The sequence below is a fragment of the Pseudophryne corroboree genome, chromosome 3, assembly GCF_028390025.1.
Source record: "Pseudophryne corroboree isolate aPseCor3 chromosome 3, aPseCor3.hap2, whole genome shotgun sequence".
NCBI lineage: Eukaryota > Metazoa > Chordata > Amphibia > Anura > Myobatrachidae > Pseudophryne > Pseudophryne corroboree.
In genome coordinates, this window is record NC_086446.1 from 392833366 (window position 1) to 392852040 (window position 18675).

The 18675-nt window shown below is 44.4% G+C and overlaps 1 protein-coding gene across 1 annotated transcript in view; it reads right to left on the reverse strand.

The window, feature by feature from the left end:
- Nucleotides 1-1299: 1299 nt before the first annotated feature.
- Nucleotides 1300-18675, reverse strand: part of RND2 (Rho family GTPase 2) — a 212241-nt gene continuing 194865 nt past the window's right edge. Inside the window, exons 4-5 of the mRNA XM_063960073.1 lie at nt 5435-5569; nt 1300-2035 (exon numbers count right to left, since the gene is read on the reverse strand). Of these exons, the coding sequence (XP_063816143.1) occupies nt 1787-2035; nt 5435-5569 (384 nt within the window). The 3' untranslated portion in view covers nt 1300-1786. The remainder of the gene's footprint in view (nt 2036-5434; nt 5570-18675) is intronic.

The window sequence follows — 18675 nt, forward strand, 5'->3', positions numbered from 1 at the left end:
CAGCCGGGCAGCGCTGAGCTATAGTGCTCAGCGCTGTCCGGCAAAACTGCGCATGCGCACTCTAATCCCGTGAATCCCGGGATTGGAGGCTCCAATCCCGGGATTCAAATCCCGGCATTTTTGGGCCCAAATCCCGGGATTGGCCTCCCTATGTTAGACTGCGGTGTTTATTATAATTTTCTGATTAGCAGTGCTTAGTACTATAGCATGATCAGCTGCATTTTCTGTTTTCCGTGTGGCGCTTTCTCTAGTATTCAGTGGCAGATTTTACCTATGTGCTAGACTGCAGCTCCCCCCCCCCCCCCCCCACCCCACCGAATAAAATCCAACATCTCAGCTCATGTCAGTGAGCCAGGTGTAGTCCGTGAGACTATACTGGCTTCACTGTGACTGGCAGTGACTTCCTATTGGAAGTCCTACCTTCCAGTCACATACACTACAGGAAGTCCCACTTGGAGGTACTGGTGAATGTGCAGTACCGTCACTGCTACTGCACATGCGCTAGTCCCAGCATCTGCCAACTACATTATACAGGTGCAGAGATCCGCTCGGCAGCGGGGACAAGGTGACAGGGACCCGACAGCATTGCCAATGGCAGCTCCCCTCTTTCACCCAGGTGAATGCTGCATATAACACGCAAATATTATTCGTCAACTGCATACTCGTGATATGTGTGATATGTCCTATAGTCTATGAGGCAGGTAACATTCAGATACTGTGATACTGCATGTCTCAATCAAAGAAATATATTAACTAAAGTGTGGGTTTATAGAATTAGTGATGTTGCCCATAGCAACCAATCCGAATCTAACTATTATCTCCTATGCAGTTTTAGCGAGGCCAAATAGCAAAACTGTAGCAGGGCATGCTAGGATGTGTAGTTCAACAACAGCTGGAGTGTCAAGGTTAGCCATCACTGTCCTAGAAGGTGCTAGATAAATGATAAGTAGAATCCAATTGGCTGCTATGGGCAACATCTCCACTTATATAAACCCACACTTTAGTAAATATACCCCAAAGAGTAGCTGGGCATGCTGGGAATTGTGGTTCAACAACAGCTACATAGCAGCAGTGTTAAGACTGCTGTTGAACAACGATCAAAAATGACAAAAATTTTATTATATTTCTTATAAGTATTTTATTGTTGTATGATTTAAATGTGGCATTACCTGCTCTATAAAGCATATAGTATTAATAACAGTGTGAGTGTGTACAAGGTTATGGCCCTTTAGATCACCCTCATCTCACTATCTTGTCAACAAGTAAAATTTTAACACCACAAAAATAGCAGCAACAGCATAACAATAAATTGTATTTAATTATATTTTTGGATTACAACAATGCTTTAATTATCAAACCAACACAACCTTCCAAACCTCTCCATTACACAATGTGCATCATCTGTGTGTATATATACATATAAACATACATACATATATACACACATTACATAGGCTTTACACAGACGCCTCCTCTTAGCTCTGTACAATGGGCGCGAGCTGTGTGCGCATATAAATACACTATGGGGACAGAATCAGCAGGACAAAAGCAAACTTTGAATGCGCTGTTTTTTGTGTTTTTTTTTTTTTTTAGAACGCCATTGACTTGCATTTTCCATCATTTTTTTTCCCTACAGCGATCCAGAAATAGTTCAGCGTCTTAACTATGCTTACACAACACTGGCCAAAGCAAAACCTGCTATTTCTGTGCATTGGATGCCCCTATACTGGTGCAAAGTGGAACCTCTACACACTTTTTTTATTTTTTTTTACAGCCAGGCAGACTTTCACATGATAGAACAGCTCTTGGCACGGTCTTTGCGTATCTCTGTCTCGCTCAACAGTTCAGTCCGTCCAGGCAGCTGCGATACGCGTTTCAGTCCCCTCTTGGAGTTGCTGCGTTTGAGATTCTTGTGAATACGGTTAACAGAGGCCAAGGTAGTTACATGAAAGACGTCCCTCACACTGTTTTCTGACACCTTGGATGAGCATTCAACGTAGGCCACTGCTCCAATCTGTCGGCCCTGCGTGCTGCCCTAGAGTAAGAGCAGGAAAATTCAGTTCAGATTTGCAGAAAAAGTTGATAAATCACGTTCCTAATAATCTCACAATATTGTGTTTTAAACACAGCACTTAAAACACAAGCAGCGGGATGTAATGCTGTCCGAGTCCGGTGGCCGTGCGGGATGCCGGCTGAACTTGGACTTTCTTTTAAAGGGGCAATCACTTACAAGGCAAAACCATGCACTGTAAGTGATTGCCCCTTTAAAAAAAATATCTGAGTTCGGGCGGCATCCCACACTGCCGCCAGACTTGGACGGCATTACATCCCGTCGAACATATTTAGAATTGCATCTTACTATATATTTGTCTACTGCTCACCAAATCTTTTGTGCATTTTGAATGGTGGCTACAGTATTTTCACATTTATTTATTTTTGGAGGGGGTCCCGATTTGTCGGATATTGTCTCCTGGAACAGTAGGCAGATCTCCCGAATCCATGTCACTTTCTAGTAAAGTAGTAAAGCGGGCAGGATGGGAAGACAATCACGGGAGTCGTGGCGCTGCATGGAGGGGGCAGGCTAAATGATGTGATGCTCCTGAGGTTGCAAGGAATAATCCTTGCTATACACAGGGCTGCTGGACCTAATTGAATGGGTCGGAGCCAACAATTAGCCACAGGCTAAACCCCGCAGCTAACTGAATATGCCCTATGGTGTTACAAGCTAAAATCAATGGGGTCAATTCTATGCAACGACAGTGGAATAGCGCCAGGAGTTAGCTCCTGGCACTATTCAATACAGCGCCAAGTGACACCAATTGTCGGGAATTCTTCTCTCACCCCCGGGGGGGTGAGAGAGGAAATCCGACAAAAGTGCTGGCGCGAGGCTGATTCTGTTGGGAATCAGCATCGCGGCGGGGATTTAAGTCAGAGAATGCCCATTCTCCCAACAATTCAACCTGTTAAGTCGGCGAGAACGGGCCTTCACCGACTTAACATGAGCTGATTTGAATAGCGACGGGAGCTAATTCCCGGCGCTATTCAATTGTTGCTGAATAGAATTGACCCCAATAATAGAGGATGAATTAGAATACCCCAGAAAATTAAAAAACTAAAAACTAAACATTGTTTAGCGGCTGGTATTTCTCGGTCATATTGTGATATGTGAATGGCAGTGGTACTGCTGCTCCTTACACAGCCTTACAGGCTATTTCTGCAGCTTCTGAAGTTAATAATGTGTGTGACAGATACTTTATAAATTCATTTTCTCATGTGCACATATAAATAACATCTTCTCTTGGTCATTTTTGTTTAGTCTGCAGAGAATAAGCTGAAAAAGAGATCCATGGTTTAGGTATGGGAATGTAAACCTCTTCTAAGCAGATCTGGAGAGGATGTGGAGTATGACATGGTAGGAATGAAGTGTGGGAACTGTATAAACACAGGCCAAGTGTTTCCATTTTAGGAACACAAGAAGGTTCTCATCATACATCATAAGAGAACAAGCCACTTTTTTTGTACAGACAGTGTTGACATCTTGGTATGTTAGTATAGAGCCAACATCATATAGAAGCATTACAATGAAAAAAACGTAATGCGAGACAAGTTTTGTACGGCTCAACCTGATAAGTAGATTACAGTGTTCCTACAGGTGTGTCCTTTCTTATCTAGTCTCTGTACTCATTAAGTAGCGGCACTCAAGGGCACATGAGGGCCGCCAGCACCTAGTGTCTTTCTTTCCCCCAAAAATGTGTCCTAGTCACATCATTACGTGACTAAGATTCACGATGATATGCAGCATGCCTATATTTTGTGCGCAATTGCGGCTGTATCCGCAGGAAAACACTGTAATGTAGTATTTTGTATGCAGTAACACAGAATATACAAATGCTGCACTTCATTTTTATCAGCAAAGTCTGCTTGTACACCTCATTCGCATAGCAATGCAAATAAGATGCATGGGGGGAGAAAGGATGCTTAGCGTTCATAATCATGCTCACGTCTAGGCACAACTAGAAGGGCTGTTTAATGTGACTGCAGCAACAATAAGGAAGGACGCACCTGTATATCTAAAGGTGGGTACACACTAATAGATATATCTGCAGATCAATTGATCTGCAGATATATCTATGGACGGATCAGGCAGTGTGTTCAGCATACACACTGCCCGATCCGTCGGGGACTGACGCCCGCCCAGTTCAGCTGTCAATCACCGCCGGCCGCCGCAGCATGTGTACGGGCGGTTGGCCGACCGCCCCGTACACACACAGCGACGCGCCAATATAATCGGTAGATATATTGGCAGTCGGCTGTGCTGCGGGGCCGACGCGGTACATCTGTGAATGATGGAGTTCACAGACGTATCGGCCGTACACACTGGCCGACGGCCCCGCGATATATCGGCCGTTCAAGAGAACGGCCGATATATCGGCCAGTGTGTACGGGCCTTAAGAGAGGCTAATACTCTGGAGGGAACTATGCAGCTATTCCGCTACTGGTGCAAAGTACATGGGCACCTGATTCTAGATAGTGCATAACCTTTGGACCCAACATACATCATTGGGGTAACTTTGGACCCGACATGCTGTTTATTGACATGACAGGGGAGGGGGAATTAACGCTATGGTGGCTTGTGGGCTTTTTCTGGTGGATGGCACCTACCAAAGGAGAAGTCACACTATTAAATGTCCTGCTGCTTACAGCAGTGATCAGACCTCTGCTCAGAATGCCTAGGCAGCCAGAAAGGATGCTCAGCCAGCGCATATATTACACACATCATATGAACGTTTATATGTGCTGACCGGCTCCCCCCTGCAATGTGTGATCGGAGCCCAGGGGCAGCAGCCACCACTGCTTGTATGTGTCTGTGTGAACAGAACACACTGGGATTCTGGATGCTGCTGCTTCTGCTGTACTAAGGCTTCTGGGTTAAAGCTGCTTGATGCAAAGATGGCAGTAAAATGTCATTGTATCCCCCGATTGGTGACGCTGATAAAAGGGCAAGTATCCTGCTCATTGCATTTCCATGCAAACACACACCTTTGTCATTGACAGGTTCAAGACTATTGCAGGTACAATATCTTATATCCACAAAATGTATTTATATGCTGCTTCTCTCCTTTGCACTTAAGGAGTTAAACACTTGGGCATACTAACTAAACTGTTGTATAATTATACCCATTACTGGATCCATGGCAAGAAGAATATCCATTTTATTCTAATACAGTATATTTATTCATTTGCATGCCAATATTAAGCTTGCAAACAAAACCTAAGTCATCAAACCATTATTTATATAGCTATATTAATGAAGGAAACTATTTAAACAAAAGAGCGCTCCTGGTGTGATTTCAGTGATATATAATATTATATATATTATATACACGTTACAATATGAACGTTTCTAAAAATGATATTCATACAAGACTCTTACCTGTTCATGTGTAACTGGGATGAGTCTCTGTTTGGACAGTTCCCGCAGAGTGTTCATATCCGTTCTCATATCAAGTTTACAGCCCACCAGAATGATCTTGGCACCTGGACAGAACTCCTGAGTCTCACCTTGCCACTGTGGAACGGAAACAAGGTAATTAGCGCACAAAACCATTACAGACTGCTGCGTCATGATTCATGTTATTATAAGATGCACTAGTAGCCTTGTCATAAAGAAAACAATAATAGACGTGTGTACAATATCACTACACATGTTCACTGTTCAGGCAAATTATTTATTTTACTGCTGTCTTGAGAAGACAGTCAATGAAATAGAGCAGGCTAGAGAGTGACATGTTCTCACTGTACTGACCTGCCACTGGCTGTTTTCTTGCATTACGTCATAAAACCGCTCATCAGAACTAGGGCTAGATTCATGTTTGTATGGAATTGCATAGCAGCCTCCTTACGTCTAATTAAAATTTGAATGCAGCAGGAGGCTAGAAATACATTGGGGATTAATCCCCGGTGTCCCCCACCACACAAAGCTGTACCTGAACCAAGACTTGAAAGGCTATATTTACACACACACACACACACACACACACACACACACACACACACACACTAGAAAACCAGAGGTCTTAGTTACATACATTTGTAAATATATGATAAGCCTCCAGGCACCAACACTGCTCCTCTGATACCCTGGGCCCAGGGTGCAGAACCCCATGAACCGGCAATGGCCAGCTATCCCAGGAGGGCAGCACAATGTGAGATGGAAAAGTGTCAGTACGTGTTAATAAAGAGAAAAAATAAATATAAAAAAAATTATATAATAGTGAAGGTGTATTTAAAACGGGTGTAGTATGGTATGCCGACGGCCGGGCTCCCGGCAACCAGCATACCGGCGCTGGGAGCCCGACCGCCAGCATACCGACAGTGTGGCGAGCGCAAAATGAGCCCCTTGCGGGCTCACTGCGCTCGCCACGCTGCAGGCACTGTGGCGCGCCAAGCTATTTTATTCTCCCTCCAGGGGGGTCGTGGACCACCACGAGGGAGAAAAAGTGTCGGTATGTCGGCTGTCGGGATTCCGGGGTCGGTATACTGTGTGCCGGGATACCGACAGTCTGCATACTGAAGACCACCCTTTAAAACACCTGAAGGATTAATAAATGTGTTAAGGAGGTGCTAAATAAGATCTCGCAGTGTGCTACCCCAAAGCAGCCCAGCCCCACCAATCCAGGGGCAACTGCACCCCAGACTCGCCCCAGGTACTAATACTAATGACAACCCTTGGATCACACGAAGGACAAGTGGTTTAAAAGAATTGTACCTATAATCCAAGCTACATTTGCTGTTCCTACCAAGATCATTAACAAAATGCAAATCTTTCAGTCACTTGGTCTGCGTGATACTGCCCTCTCCGGTGGTCCCACCTCTCTCACCATTCTCTGTCTCCTCTCATGAGTTCACTTTAACCACCAGTAGGTTTCCCCCAAGATTCTGTACTTGGACCCCTCCTATTCTTCCTTTATTGTTATAAAGAACAGCTGACTCAGGTTTAAGATAATTGGGCTTGCATAGGGGTGCATGAACAAAGCTTGTGGCCAAAGTTAATATGAGTTAACCAAAGATTAACCCTACAATATGGCAACAAATTAAAAACCACAGCACTCACCACCCCAGAAGCGGGGTGCAGTGTCTGAACTCACCACTCATAGGGTGGGGTGCATGTAGCCCAATTATCTTAAACCTGAGTCAGCTGTTCTTTAGTAATTTATCAGCCAGTGTCAGGTGACTAGTGTACCTTTAAAAGCCATGGAGTATTTGGTAGATACACAGTAAACCAAGTGGGCATATTTGAAGTTATATTATGTGTGACACAGTTGCCAGGTTTTAATTTTGAGACTCTGTGATAGTGTAGGACCTGCATGAAGATGGGGTACCTTTGCGAGCGGTTTGCAGGCTTCCGTGCATTGGCCAATTCACTAACTAAACCCCCATCATTTATTTATTGATGTTGTGAAAATAAGCGAGCTTGCTTTGGTGAGTGCTGAACTTTCTGTTTGTATCTATCTATCTATCTATCTATCTATCCAGTGAAGGTCGCACTCACATCTTCAAAGAAAAACGACTGGGGTGTCCACTCCAATGTCAGAGCATTGTAATTATAGAAAGTAAATAGAGGCACTCTCCAGATTTTGCAAATATGAAAAAAAGTGTTCTCATTTATTTTGATATACGTTACATAATCCACTTGAATAGTATCCTCAAGCGCTTTCGGCCCTCAGCGGGCCTTCCTCAGGAGGCTATATGCAGCAACTACACAGCAAATGATGAAATCAATCAACAGATTATCCCAGGCATCCAGCAGTAAAAGTGGTCATGCCTGACTGGCTCTATATACACCAAGTGTTAATTAAAAATGGCGCCAAAAACGCCCCCTCATGACCTCATAACAATGCTACTTTACATATAACAATATACATCGCAGGCTACGGCCTGTCCTAATGAGCACCAAACTGCTGGATGCCTGGGATAATATGTTGATTGATTTCATCATTTGCTGTGAGGAAGGCCCGCTGAGGGCCAAAAGCGCTTGAGGATACTATTCAAGTGGATTATGTAACGTATATCAAAATAAGTGAGAACACTTTTTTCATATTTGCAAAATCTGGAGAGTGCCTATATATATATATATATATATATATATTGTCAAAGTCAGAAAAATGTCTCAATGCACGTTGCCATATTTGCACCGCACACTGGTCCGTGCTGCGCATGCGTACGCTCTCCCGTGGAAGCGCATACCCGCAATAGCGTGCACTCGCACGCGCAGTATGCGCATTTACGGTAGAGTTTATGTGATCGTAGCGTGCGACTCATTAGTTACAAATGTTCACAATTAATGTAGTTTATAGATCATGATCCCTTTGATAGTTTCTGTAAGTTTGGGTAAAGTACAATGTCCCAGAGCTGAGGAGTCCCTCTTTGCATCGTACGAAGGGTCTAACAGGAATCATACTGCAGTGTTTGGTACCCATCGGAAGAGTATTTAAATAGCAATATTCCGGTGTTGGTTTGGAGCGTATTAATCGCTCGTGCGAATAGTTATGGACATAAGAAGTTTATGTCCATTTCTATGATTTACACATACTCAGGTATGCGGCGGGAAACCCAGTTTCCCACCCACCTGAGCTGTTGGAAATCGTCACAGCCCACCTGTATGAATCACCCTATGACCTTTTGTTATGATACAGGGCCGAATTCCTTCGGCCAATGGACAATGGGATTGTAGGACCAGGAGATTGCATTGTGTGTGGGGCATAAATAGGCAGGCCGACCACATCCAGCTCTCACTCTCTCATCAACGGTTATCTGCTGATAATCGGGAGCTGGATATCGAGGCGCTGGCGATCATACCCTTTGTGCGTAAGTTCTCTCCATAATCATTGTCTTTCTGCGAGCCAATCTCTCTCTCTCTCTCTCTCTATCTCTCTCTCTATCTCTATCTCTCTCTCTCCTCTTTTCTCTTAAATACCTTATAGTATTATAGTATTGTATTGTATTTCATTTAGGTCAGCGTAGTATTGTCTTATTGTATTTATTGTTTAGTTCTGTGGTTAGGAAGTCTCTGTTATATTGTAGCGTATCATATGTACTGTTATCCCCTTTTACAAGTATATTAGATATAATACAGTTAATAGGCTTTGGAAACCTAAACCAGTATCAGTGTATTTACTATAGTGTTAAGTGTTCACTTGAGCGTCGGTGACGCTCAATCAGCTTTGTAGTTAGTCAGGTTACACAAGGTTGCATTTACACCCTGTACTCACATTAAGGTATTCTGTGTGTTTCATCGGTATAAGGTTTAACATAAAGGTATAGTGTTGTGAGCGTCTGCATCGCTGGTGACCTCCTCGTGGTCTCTAGCGTACGCTACGTTACAGCGAATCTTTCCCCTAGACATAACCAATAACGTGTCCTGTGATCCCTGGGCCGTGAGCGAACGTGACGCCTGAGCGTCTCGCCTACGGCTGAGCGATCGTTACGCAACTAGCGTACCATTACGGTACTTCTTAAGTAAACAGCGTACAGTGTTCTTAGCTTCATAAAGGGTTGTTTATACGACAAAGGAATTTAGCATTGTCAATTGCGGGCTCGTCCGGTCCTTTTCACATCTGCACTAGGTGGATCAGCGGACATTATCCCTCCAGCAAAGGGTGGGAGGTTGTCTCACAGTGCTGACGGGATAAGCGTCTGCTTCGCTTAGATAAAGAGTGCTGAAGGAACCCGGTAACCGGAAGTAAGAACAAAACGCTTGTGTCTTTTTAAAACTGTTTATTTTTCTTTTGTCTTGCGTACGCATACATACCTGCATTTCTTTTCACTTGTGTATTTCATTTTTTCGTATATCACTATTCCTGTTTGCCAAATTTTATAGTTGATAGAAAGTGCTAAAAAGAGATTTGCTGTTATTTAATAGTAGAGGTGATAGTTAAAGTATAGAACAAACACACGGTTTGTCTGAGATACAAGGCAGTCAGTGTGGATTGCGGTAGATGATCAGGGATCACCTACATTGATAAATAAATATATTGTGTTACGGTGGATCCTTTGCATTGCGTACACGTGTCGCTAACAAAGACTAGCGTACGCAATCCAAAAGGCAGACGCACGCAGCGTTCATTACGCAACGTAGCGTCCGGTTACGCTCACGTAGCTCAAGTCACGAAAAAAAGTTGAATTAGCGCAAAGCGATAATTAGCGCAAGGCGATAATTAACGCACAGCGGTAGATAACGCGAAGCGGAAAATAACGCAAATCTATTTTTGGAAAAATCTGAAATTTAGTTTAACAGATCCTGCTCCTAATTGGTAACACTCTTGGCCTGAAGACAATTTCTGCGCAGAAATAGATATAGAAACAAAGTGTACATGTGTTGAGTGAGTGTGTTTTGTATACAAAAGTTTATATAACTTTAAGGTGGAACCAAAAGGAAAGCCGGGTACTCGTCAAGGGACATACGTGTAAGTGACATATACGGTGGCCAGGGAGGCATCCCTGGTTAAATAATATTTGAGCATTAGAGTATAGCGGACCATAAGGTAAAGGTAACAAGACCAGGAGGTCAAAAGGTAACAAGACCAGGAGGTCATAAGGTAACAAGACCAGGAGGTCATAAGGTAAAAAGGTCCGCTATAAAAGTCCAGTGGCACAACGCCTGGGGTGTTGGTGCAGAACCCATATAGGCCATAAGCTCTTGCTGAAGGAATCGCGGCCGGAAACATCGATTCCATTGATCTTTCAGTACATGACAAGTAGTGCTCGTGTACTGAACGATTGGACCGCACGTAATTGTGTGCAGTAGTTAGTGATCTGACCTAATACCATTAGAGTAAAGTGGTCACAAACGCTATTTGTACATTCTGACGTGATTTGTGTAATTTTTTATTTTTGGAAGGGAAGTTCGCTGGTCACTCAGGAACTATCTAACAACCCCACCTTTACTGGAAAGAGTAAGTGTCCTGCGGGTAACCCTCATATGTTCCAGTAAACTGAAGGTTCCATAGGGGCCCTGTATCGAGTACGCCAGCACCATGTCGGTGTGATCAGGTCGTATTGGTCGAGGTGGGCGAGTGAGTGGGGTACTCGGTAAACCGCCACCGCCGGCCTACTGTGGAGTAATTTGGTTGTCTGAAAAGGCTTGCTGAAAACCTTGATACAGAGATCCAAGGAGGACTAAGCAACACCTGCAGACTATGGGGGCCAGTTGCTCAGGTAGGGGGCGATCAACCCTGGTTCAGGTTGATTCTGTGAACCGACCAGTTGGGTCGGCACGATATGTAATGTGTGAAAAATATGGAATTCACACCGAATCTTTATGTGATGAATGGGAGAGAATGACTGTACAAGACAGGGACAAATTCCCAAGAATAGGTAGCTTCAGTCCAGAAGTGTTACAAAATTTAAGGAGGAGGATATGTCTCGTAAAATCAGCAAAGAGACGAATTCAGCATCATGATTATTTACAGTTATGGCACCAGGAAGGTGAGATACAGAGAGGTTTGGCTCTGGCGGCAGGATCTGGGGCAGTCAGGAAGTTGATTGCCACAGCTCCTCCCCCACCATACATTGCAGGAGAAAAGTTGATTGCGGAGAGAAACGCACTGGGTTGTAAAACACAAACTCTTAGTAACACTGTAAATGTTAATGATGTTAACCAAATAACTCATGCAAGTATTAACCCGTGCAAGATGTACCCTGTTTTGAACCTTCCTCAGGAGTGTGATCAAGAAGACGATTCAGCAACAATTTCAGCTCTCTCTCTTGCAGCCACCATAGCAGAGACCACAGTAGGCACAGCGACACCCACGAGATTAGTGAAAGCCCCTAGCGGAGGGATAGGTGAGGTCGTGTCAACGGGTAAGTACGGCACCATGCACTACACTGAAACAATTGTACCACAACAAGCTGTAGAATCTACACAGGAAGAGGCTGTTAGAATTGCTCCTGTAAGGGTAATAGCAGTCCCCAATGGAAAAACAGATGTCTCTGGAGCCACTCCCATAAGGAACATTGCCATGTACACTCCATTTTCCAGAATGGAATTAAGAACAATAGTGTCCGAATTTCCTGACCCCAGGAAGGATTTAGTTGCTAGCCAAAAATACATCAGGGATTTAGGTAACACGGTAGAACCCAACAACAAGGATTGGCAGATACTGCTAAGAGCTTGTTTACCTTCCAATGTTGATGCAACTCAGTTTTTAGCTGATTGTGCATTGGATAAAGATGTACCGCTTACAGACGTGTACAACAAGGATAATGTAAAAAGGATAAATTTACAGCTAAAAGAGTATTTCCCAGCCGTTGTTAAATGGAATAAAATATTTTCCATTAAGCAAAAGGAGTCCGAAACGGCAACAGAATATTTTCACCGGGCACTATTAGAAATGGCAAAGTACACTGGTATAGAAGACATTAAGACCAACCCAAACCATCGAGAAGTAGCAGTATCTGTACTGATGGATGGTTTGAAAGAAACATTAAAAGCTAGGGTACAGACCACGCAGCCATGTTGGCGAGGTCTGTCAGTGTCCACCTTGAGAGAGGCTGCTATTGATCACGACAGAAATATCACTAGGCACAGGGAGTCGCAAAGTGATAAGTTGATGTCCGTAAGTATACAGGCGCTGACCACAAGGCAGCCTGCGTATGTACCACCGAATCCTGTGGGTAAGGCAAGTGTAATAACATGTTTTTCTTGTAACAGACCGGGACACTTTGCACGAGAATGTAGAACAAAGAATGTACAAAGATCTTTTCAACCCCCTAGACAACAACACAACACACGACATTGGGAGCAGGGTCCACAGAGGCGGAGTTTTGAGCCACATACAGGGGAAACAAAAAGATATCCCCCAAACAGAGACTGGCATGCCTCTGGTAGTTCCCAGCTAACTCCCTCACAAGTAGTTGCTGCCAGCGGGATTCAGGGAGGTCAGCATACCCAATAGGGGTGTGGCCATACCTGTAATCTGCAGCCAGTTAAGTTGATTGCTAGTCTTGGAAACGAACCAGAAATTGCAATCAATGTAGCTGGTAAAACTTTAAACTTTCTTGTAGACACAGGGGCGGCCAAGTCAGTGATAAATTCGACAGTGGGCATGAGAACCACTGGTAGGACAATTCCAGCCATGGGAGTAACAGGAGTAGTCCAGCACTACCCTGTTAGCAAACCAGCCGAGATTACAATAGGGCCTTTGCATACCAAGCATTCCTTTTTGCTGGCTGCATCTGCACCAACTAATCTCCTGGGAAGAGACTTACTATGTAAAATGGGTTGCGTCATTTATTGTACTCCTGAAGGTGTATTCTTGGACATCCCTGAGAATCACGCTCAGGAAGTACGAGACATGTTAGACTCCCCATCAAAATTAATGTCACACACCATTATGACAAATAGGAACCCATCCCAGGTAGAAGAGATGACATCTCAGATACCAGAGTCACTTTGGACAAAAGATGGACAGGACACTGGATTAATGGCAAACGTAGCTCCAGTAGTAGTACAAGTAAAAGAAGGTAGGATAGCTCCAAAAATCCCACAGTATCCTCTGAAGCCAGAGGTGGAGTTAGGAGTTTTTCCCGTAATAGAGCGCTTGCTACAACAGGGCATTCTAGTAAGAACGTCCAGCACAGCAAATAGTCCCATCTTCCCTGTTAAAAAGAGTGGGGGGAGGGGTTACAGGCTAGTGCAGGATCTAAGGGGGATTAACAAAATAGTTGAGAGTCAGTTCCCCGTAGTGCCTAATCCAGCTGTCATCCTAATGCAAATTCCTCCCACTGCCAAATTTTTCACTGTTATTGACCTCTGCTCCGCTTTCTTTTCGGTACCTCTGCACCCTGACAGCCAATATTTGTTTGCATTCACATACAGAGGAGTCCAATACACGTGGACTCGGTTACCCCAAGGTTTCATAGATAGTCCAAGTATATTTTCTCAGGCTTTGCATGATTGTTTACAGTCTTTCCAACCAGACAGTGGATCAGTATTGATACAGTATGTGGACGATTTATTACTGTGTTCAGATTCACTGGAAGCATCCCTGAAGGATACGAAACAGCTCCTGTTTCATCTTTCAGACACAGGTCACAAGGTTTCCAAAGACAAGTTGCAATTATGCCAGACTAAGGTAAAATATTTGGGACACTGTCTAACACAAGGACTGAGACACTTGACCGCTGATAGAATCCAAGCCATTAGAGACATGACACTGCCACAAACCCAGCAACAGATCAGGACGTTTTTAGGAATGTGTGGGTATTGCCGTAATTGGATCCCAGGGTTTTCCATATTGGCGCTACCTTTGCAGGAAATGGTCTCCTCAAACAAACCTGATCGGATTTCGCATACAGACGAATCTGAAACAGCATTTGAGAGACTCAAACAGTGTCTAACGCAGGCACCTGCACTAGGTATGCCAGACTATGGGAAATCCTTTGAACTATACGGAACAGAAAGTGCTGGGTGCGCAGCAGGTGTACTAACACAAAAACACGGTGATGCCAGCAGGCCAGTTGCATACTACAGCGCTCAGCTAGATACGGTAGCGCGGTCCCTCCCCACATGCTTGCGTAGCGTTGCAGCGATAGCATTGCTAGTGACAAAAAGCGAAGATGTCGTGCTAGGCCACAACCTCACAATCCATACACCGCATGCGGTATCTGCCTTATTGAATTCTGCCCAAACCAGACACGTCTCATCAGCAAGGTTTACGAGATGGGAATTGGCATTAATGGCCCCCGTAAACATCACCATAAGGAGATGCAGTGCATTAAACCCTGCAACATTTCTCCCAGGTGTGCCTGGACAGGCACAAAGGGTGGGAGGTGAGAGTGATGGGGAAGGAGGATTTAATGCAAAGGAAGATACACATGATTGTATGGAATATTTGACCCAAAATTTTACCGCAAGGCCTGACATCAGTGACAATCCACTAGAAGATGCAGAACTCACGTTCTACACGGACGGTAGTTGTCACAGACAGTCAGACTCGGGAGACTTGTGTACTGGATACGCAGTCGTAGATGACCAAGACACCATAGAAGCGGAACCACTAGGCCCACCTCACTCAGCCCAGGTTGCTGAACTGGTCGCCCTAACCAGAGCATGTGAATTGGCTAAGGGAAAGTCAGCCAATATCTACACCGATTCCAGATACGCGTTCGGGGTAGTCCATGATTTCGGAGCCCTATGGCGGCTCAGAAATTTCATGACAGCAGCTGGCACACCGATAGCGCATGCAGCTCATATAAAAAGGCTTCTAACAGCGATACAGGAACCCGACAGAGTGGCTGTTATCAAATGTAAAGCACATACATATAGCCAAGACCCAGTATCCCTTGGTAACAGCCGAGCAGACGAAGCTGCAAAGCTTGCAGCTGCTACCCCCATACGGACAGACACCACACAACTGATGGTATTTAATACCATCAACACACGAAAGTTGTGTGAAATGCAGAATTTGTGTTCCACTCAGGAGAGAGCAGCCTGGAAGGCAAAGGGATATGGCCAGGAGTCCTCAGGGCTCTGGACGGATGGACATGGTAAACCAGTGGCCCCCAGGGCATACCTTCCGTGTCTGGCTGAAGCAGCTCACGGGCTGACTCATCTAGGCAAGGAGGGGATGTGCAAATTGGTAAGAGCATACTGGTGCGCCCCAGGATTCTCCTCTCATGCTAGTAAAAGAGCAATGTCATGCCTTACCTGTCTGAGAAAGAATATTGGAAAGGCAATACCTACAGAACCATCCCATATCCCACCTGCCGGCGGCCCTTTCCAAGTAATACAAATTGACTTCATTCAATTGCCCCCATGTAGAAATTTAAAGTATGTACTTGTCTGTATAGATGTTTTCTCAAATTGGGTCGAAGCTTTTCCAGCAGCTACAAATACCGCTATGTTTACAGCTAAGAAAATTGTGCAGGAATTTGTATGTAGATATGGTATCCCTAGAATCATTGAAAGCGATAGGGGTACCCATTTTACAGGTGATGTCTTCCAAGGAATGTGTAAATTGATGGGTATTGATAGCAAGCTGCACACTCCGTACCGTCCACAGGCGAGTGCGAAGGTCGAAAGAGTGAACAGCACTATTAAAAATAAATTGAGTAAAGTAATGGCAGAGACAGGATTGACGTGGCCAGAAGCTTTACCCATTGTTTTGTATAGCATCAGAACCACTCCCAGGTCCCCTCTTAATCTGTCCCCTTTTGAAATCTTGTTTGGTCGACAACCGCATGTCATGATTAACCCTCAGGATGATTTGAAATGTAACAATGAAGTAACTGTAAAGTACTTGATTAATATGAGTAAGCAGTTGAGGAATCAAAATGATAATCTGAAGTTGGTGATTCCTGATTTACCAGATAGTAATTGTCATGACATTGAACCTGGGGATTATGTAATGATACGAAATTTTCTACGCTCAGGTTGTCTTATTGATAGATGGGAAGGACCATACCAGGTCTTATTGACTAGCACCACAGCATTGAAGGTTGCTGAGAGAGAGACTTGGGTCCATTCATCCCACTGCAAGAAGGTTGCTGATCCAGAGAAGTCCCGTGATAAGGAACAGACGGTAGAGGTTGTATCACTGGAGTGTCTGTTCCAGGAGGACTGAGGCGGCACCTGAGCCTTGAAGACCGGAAGCAGTTGTCGACTCCCCTCTCCCTTTTATTGTTTTTCTCCACTTCCCATCCCCTCTCCCTTAAAATTTCTGTTTCCCCCTTCTCAATCTTCTCCATTTCCTCCTCAAAGATGGACTTGCCCAAAGAGACTGTGATCCGGATTTTGATGTTGACCATGATGTTGACCAGAGCAGTCTATTCCGGCGAGAGTACCATAGAGGTCGAGAGAGGTTCTGGAATGGGTTCCGATTAGGATGATGGAGGCGTAGTTTTCCAAGATCAACCAAACCAACAAGCAAAGGCGAGTATCAGAAAACGATCCGATAGAAGAAATTGTGATGGATTGTTAGCTGAAGAAAATTGTATCTGTAGGCTCTGTGATAATCTGGTTGAAGATGGATGCATAAAGAAATGCCAATCTAGTTTTAATATCCATATAAACCGGCATCCATTGAGTGACTATCACTCTCTAGTGGGTAACGTATTAAACAAGACCGATTGTTGGGTATGCTCTCAAGTACCTCAGGGTCACAGCAAATCAGGGCTAGTACCATTTCCTTTAACGTTAGGGGAGGTACTTGAGCTAAGTGGTGGGAGACCGGTGGACCGGAGGTTTAACATCTCCAGCCCTCCTAGTTTGAAGCTCCACCAATACCATGTGGATAGGTCCCTCATATGTTTTAACATCTCCAATCCCAGAAAACCGGGAAATTGGGAAGTGTCATGGAGCAACCTTACCATGACCTTTTCACACAGAGCAGATAGAATGCCTACAGATACAGAGCTCGTACGCCACATAGCCAGTAGAGGAAAATCTTTCCGGTATCGATATACCTTAGGAAATAGGATTACTAGAGTTGGGGAGGTATCACCAGGATACTGTGCACATATCGTACAAACCGATACGTGCATTAGGCAGATGGAAGAATTAGGGTCAGGAGATTTCACCTGGAAGGTTTGTAACATGGTCATGTCCTTCTCCGTCCCATATGTTCTCCCCGATGATGCATATTTCATATGCGGGAGAAAGGCGTACAAGTGGCTTGCCCCAAACTCTGAAGGATTGTGTTATATTGAAAAAGTATTGCCTGAAGTGATGACTGTAACACATGACAAAATGAAGGACATACACCGTGGTGCCCAAGCTCCTTATACTCACACTCATTACGAACACCGAGTTAAAAGACAACTGTCAGAAAGGTTAGAGCATCCGGCCTCTGATCTTATCCATGAATCCACCGGGATTCAGGTTCTGGTAGCGTTAGATTTCACTCGTACCGCTCGAGGAGTGATGAATTATAGATACATTTCCGCACTCGCCAATTTGTTAGATAATATCACTGAAATGTATGATGACACGTTTAGATACACTGGAAGAGAACTTCAAGCTTACAAAACAGAACTAGTTCAGCATAGGATGGTTCTTAATTATCTTACAGCAGTAACAGGCGGATATTGTGTTACATTGGCAACACAGTACGGCATAAAGTGTTGCACGTATATCACCAATAGCACCGAGGATCCGGTAGAGGTCATAGACCAAAAGATGGATGATATTCTGCAATTAAAGTGGGAATTTCGTCGAAAACACAATCTCACCCTTGCTGCTGTAGGTAATGAGCTGACTGGTTGGGTGTCATGGTTGAACCCGCGAAATTGGTTCTCCGGTTTGGGAGAGTGGGCTCAAGGAGTCATAATGGATGTTGGAAAGTTTCTACTGTGTATTTTGGGTGTCGTTATATCGTTTGGATTGATATTTAGATGCGGGCAGGCTTTGATGAGGTGTAAACAAAGTACGAAAGTGATGAGCTTGAGGAGTGAGGAAACTGTAATTAACCTGGATTTGATTTATGACCCAATGCTAGAAACCATGACGTAATGATGTAATGAGTATACGGTCCGTCTTTCACCCATTTCTATGTTTTCCTCCGAGGTACAAAGACCCACGTAGACGAAGGATTTGATGAGCCAAGGGGCCGACAACGGAAAGATGGAAAGAAGAAGAGCAGACGACCTGATATACAAGATTTTGATGGACAATGC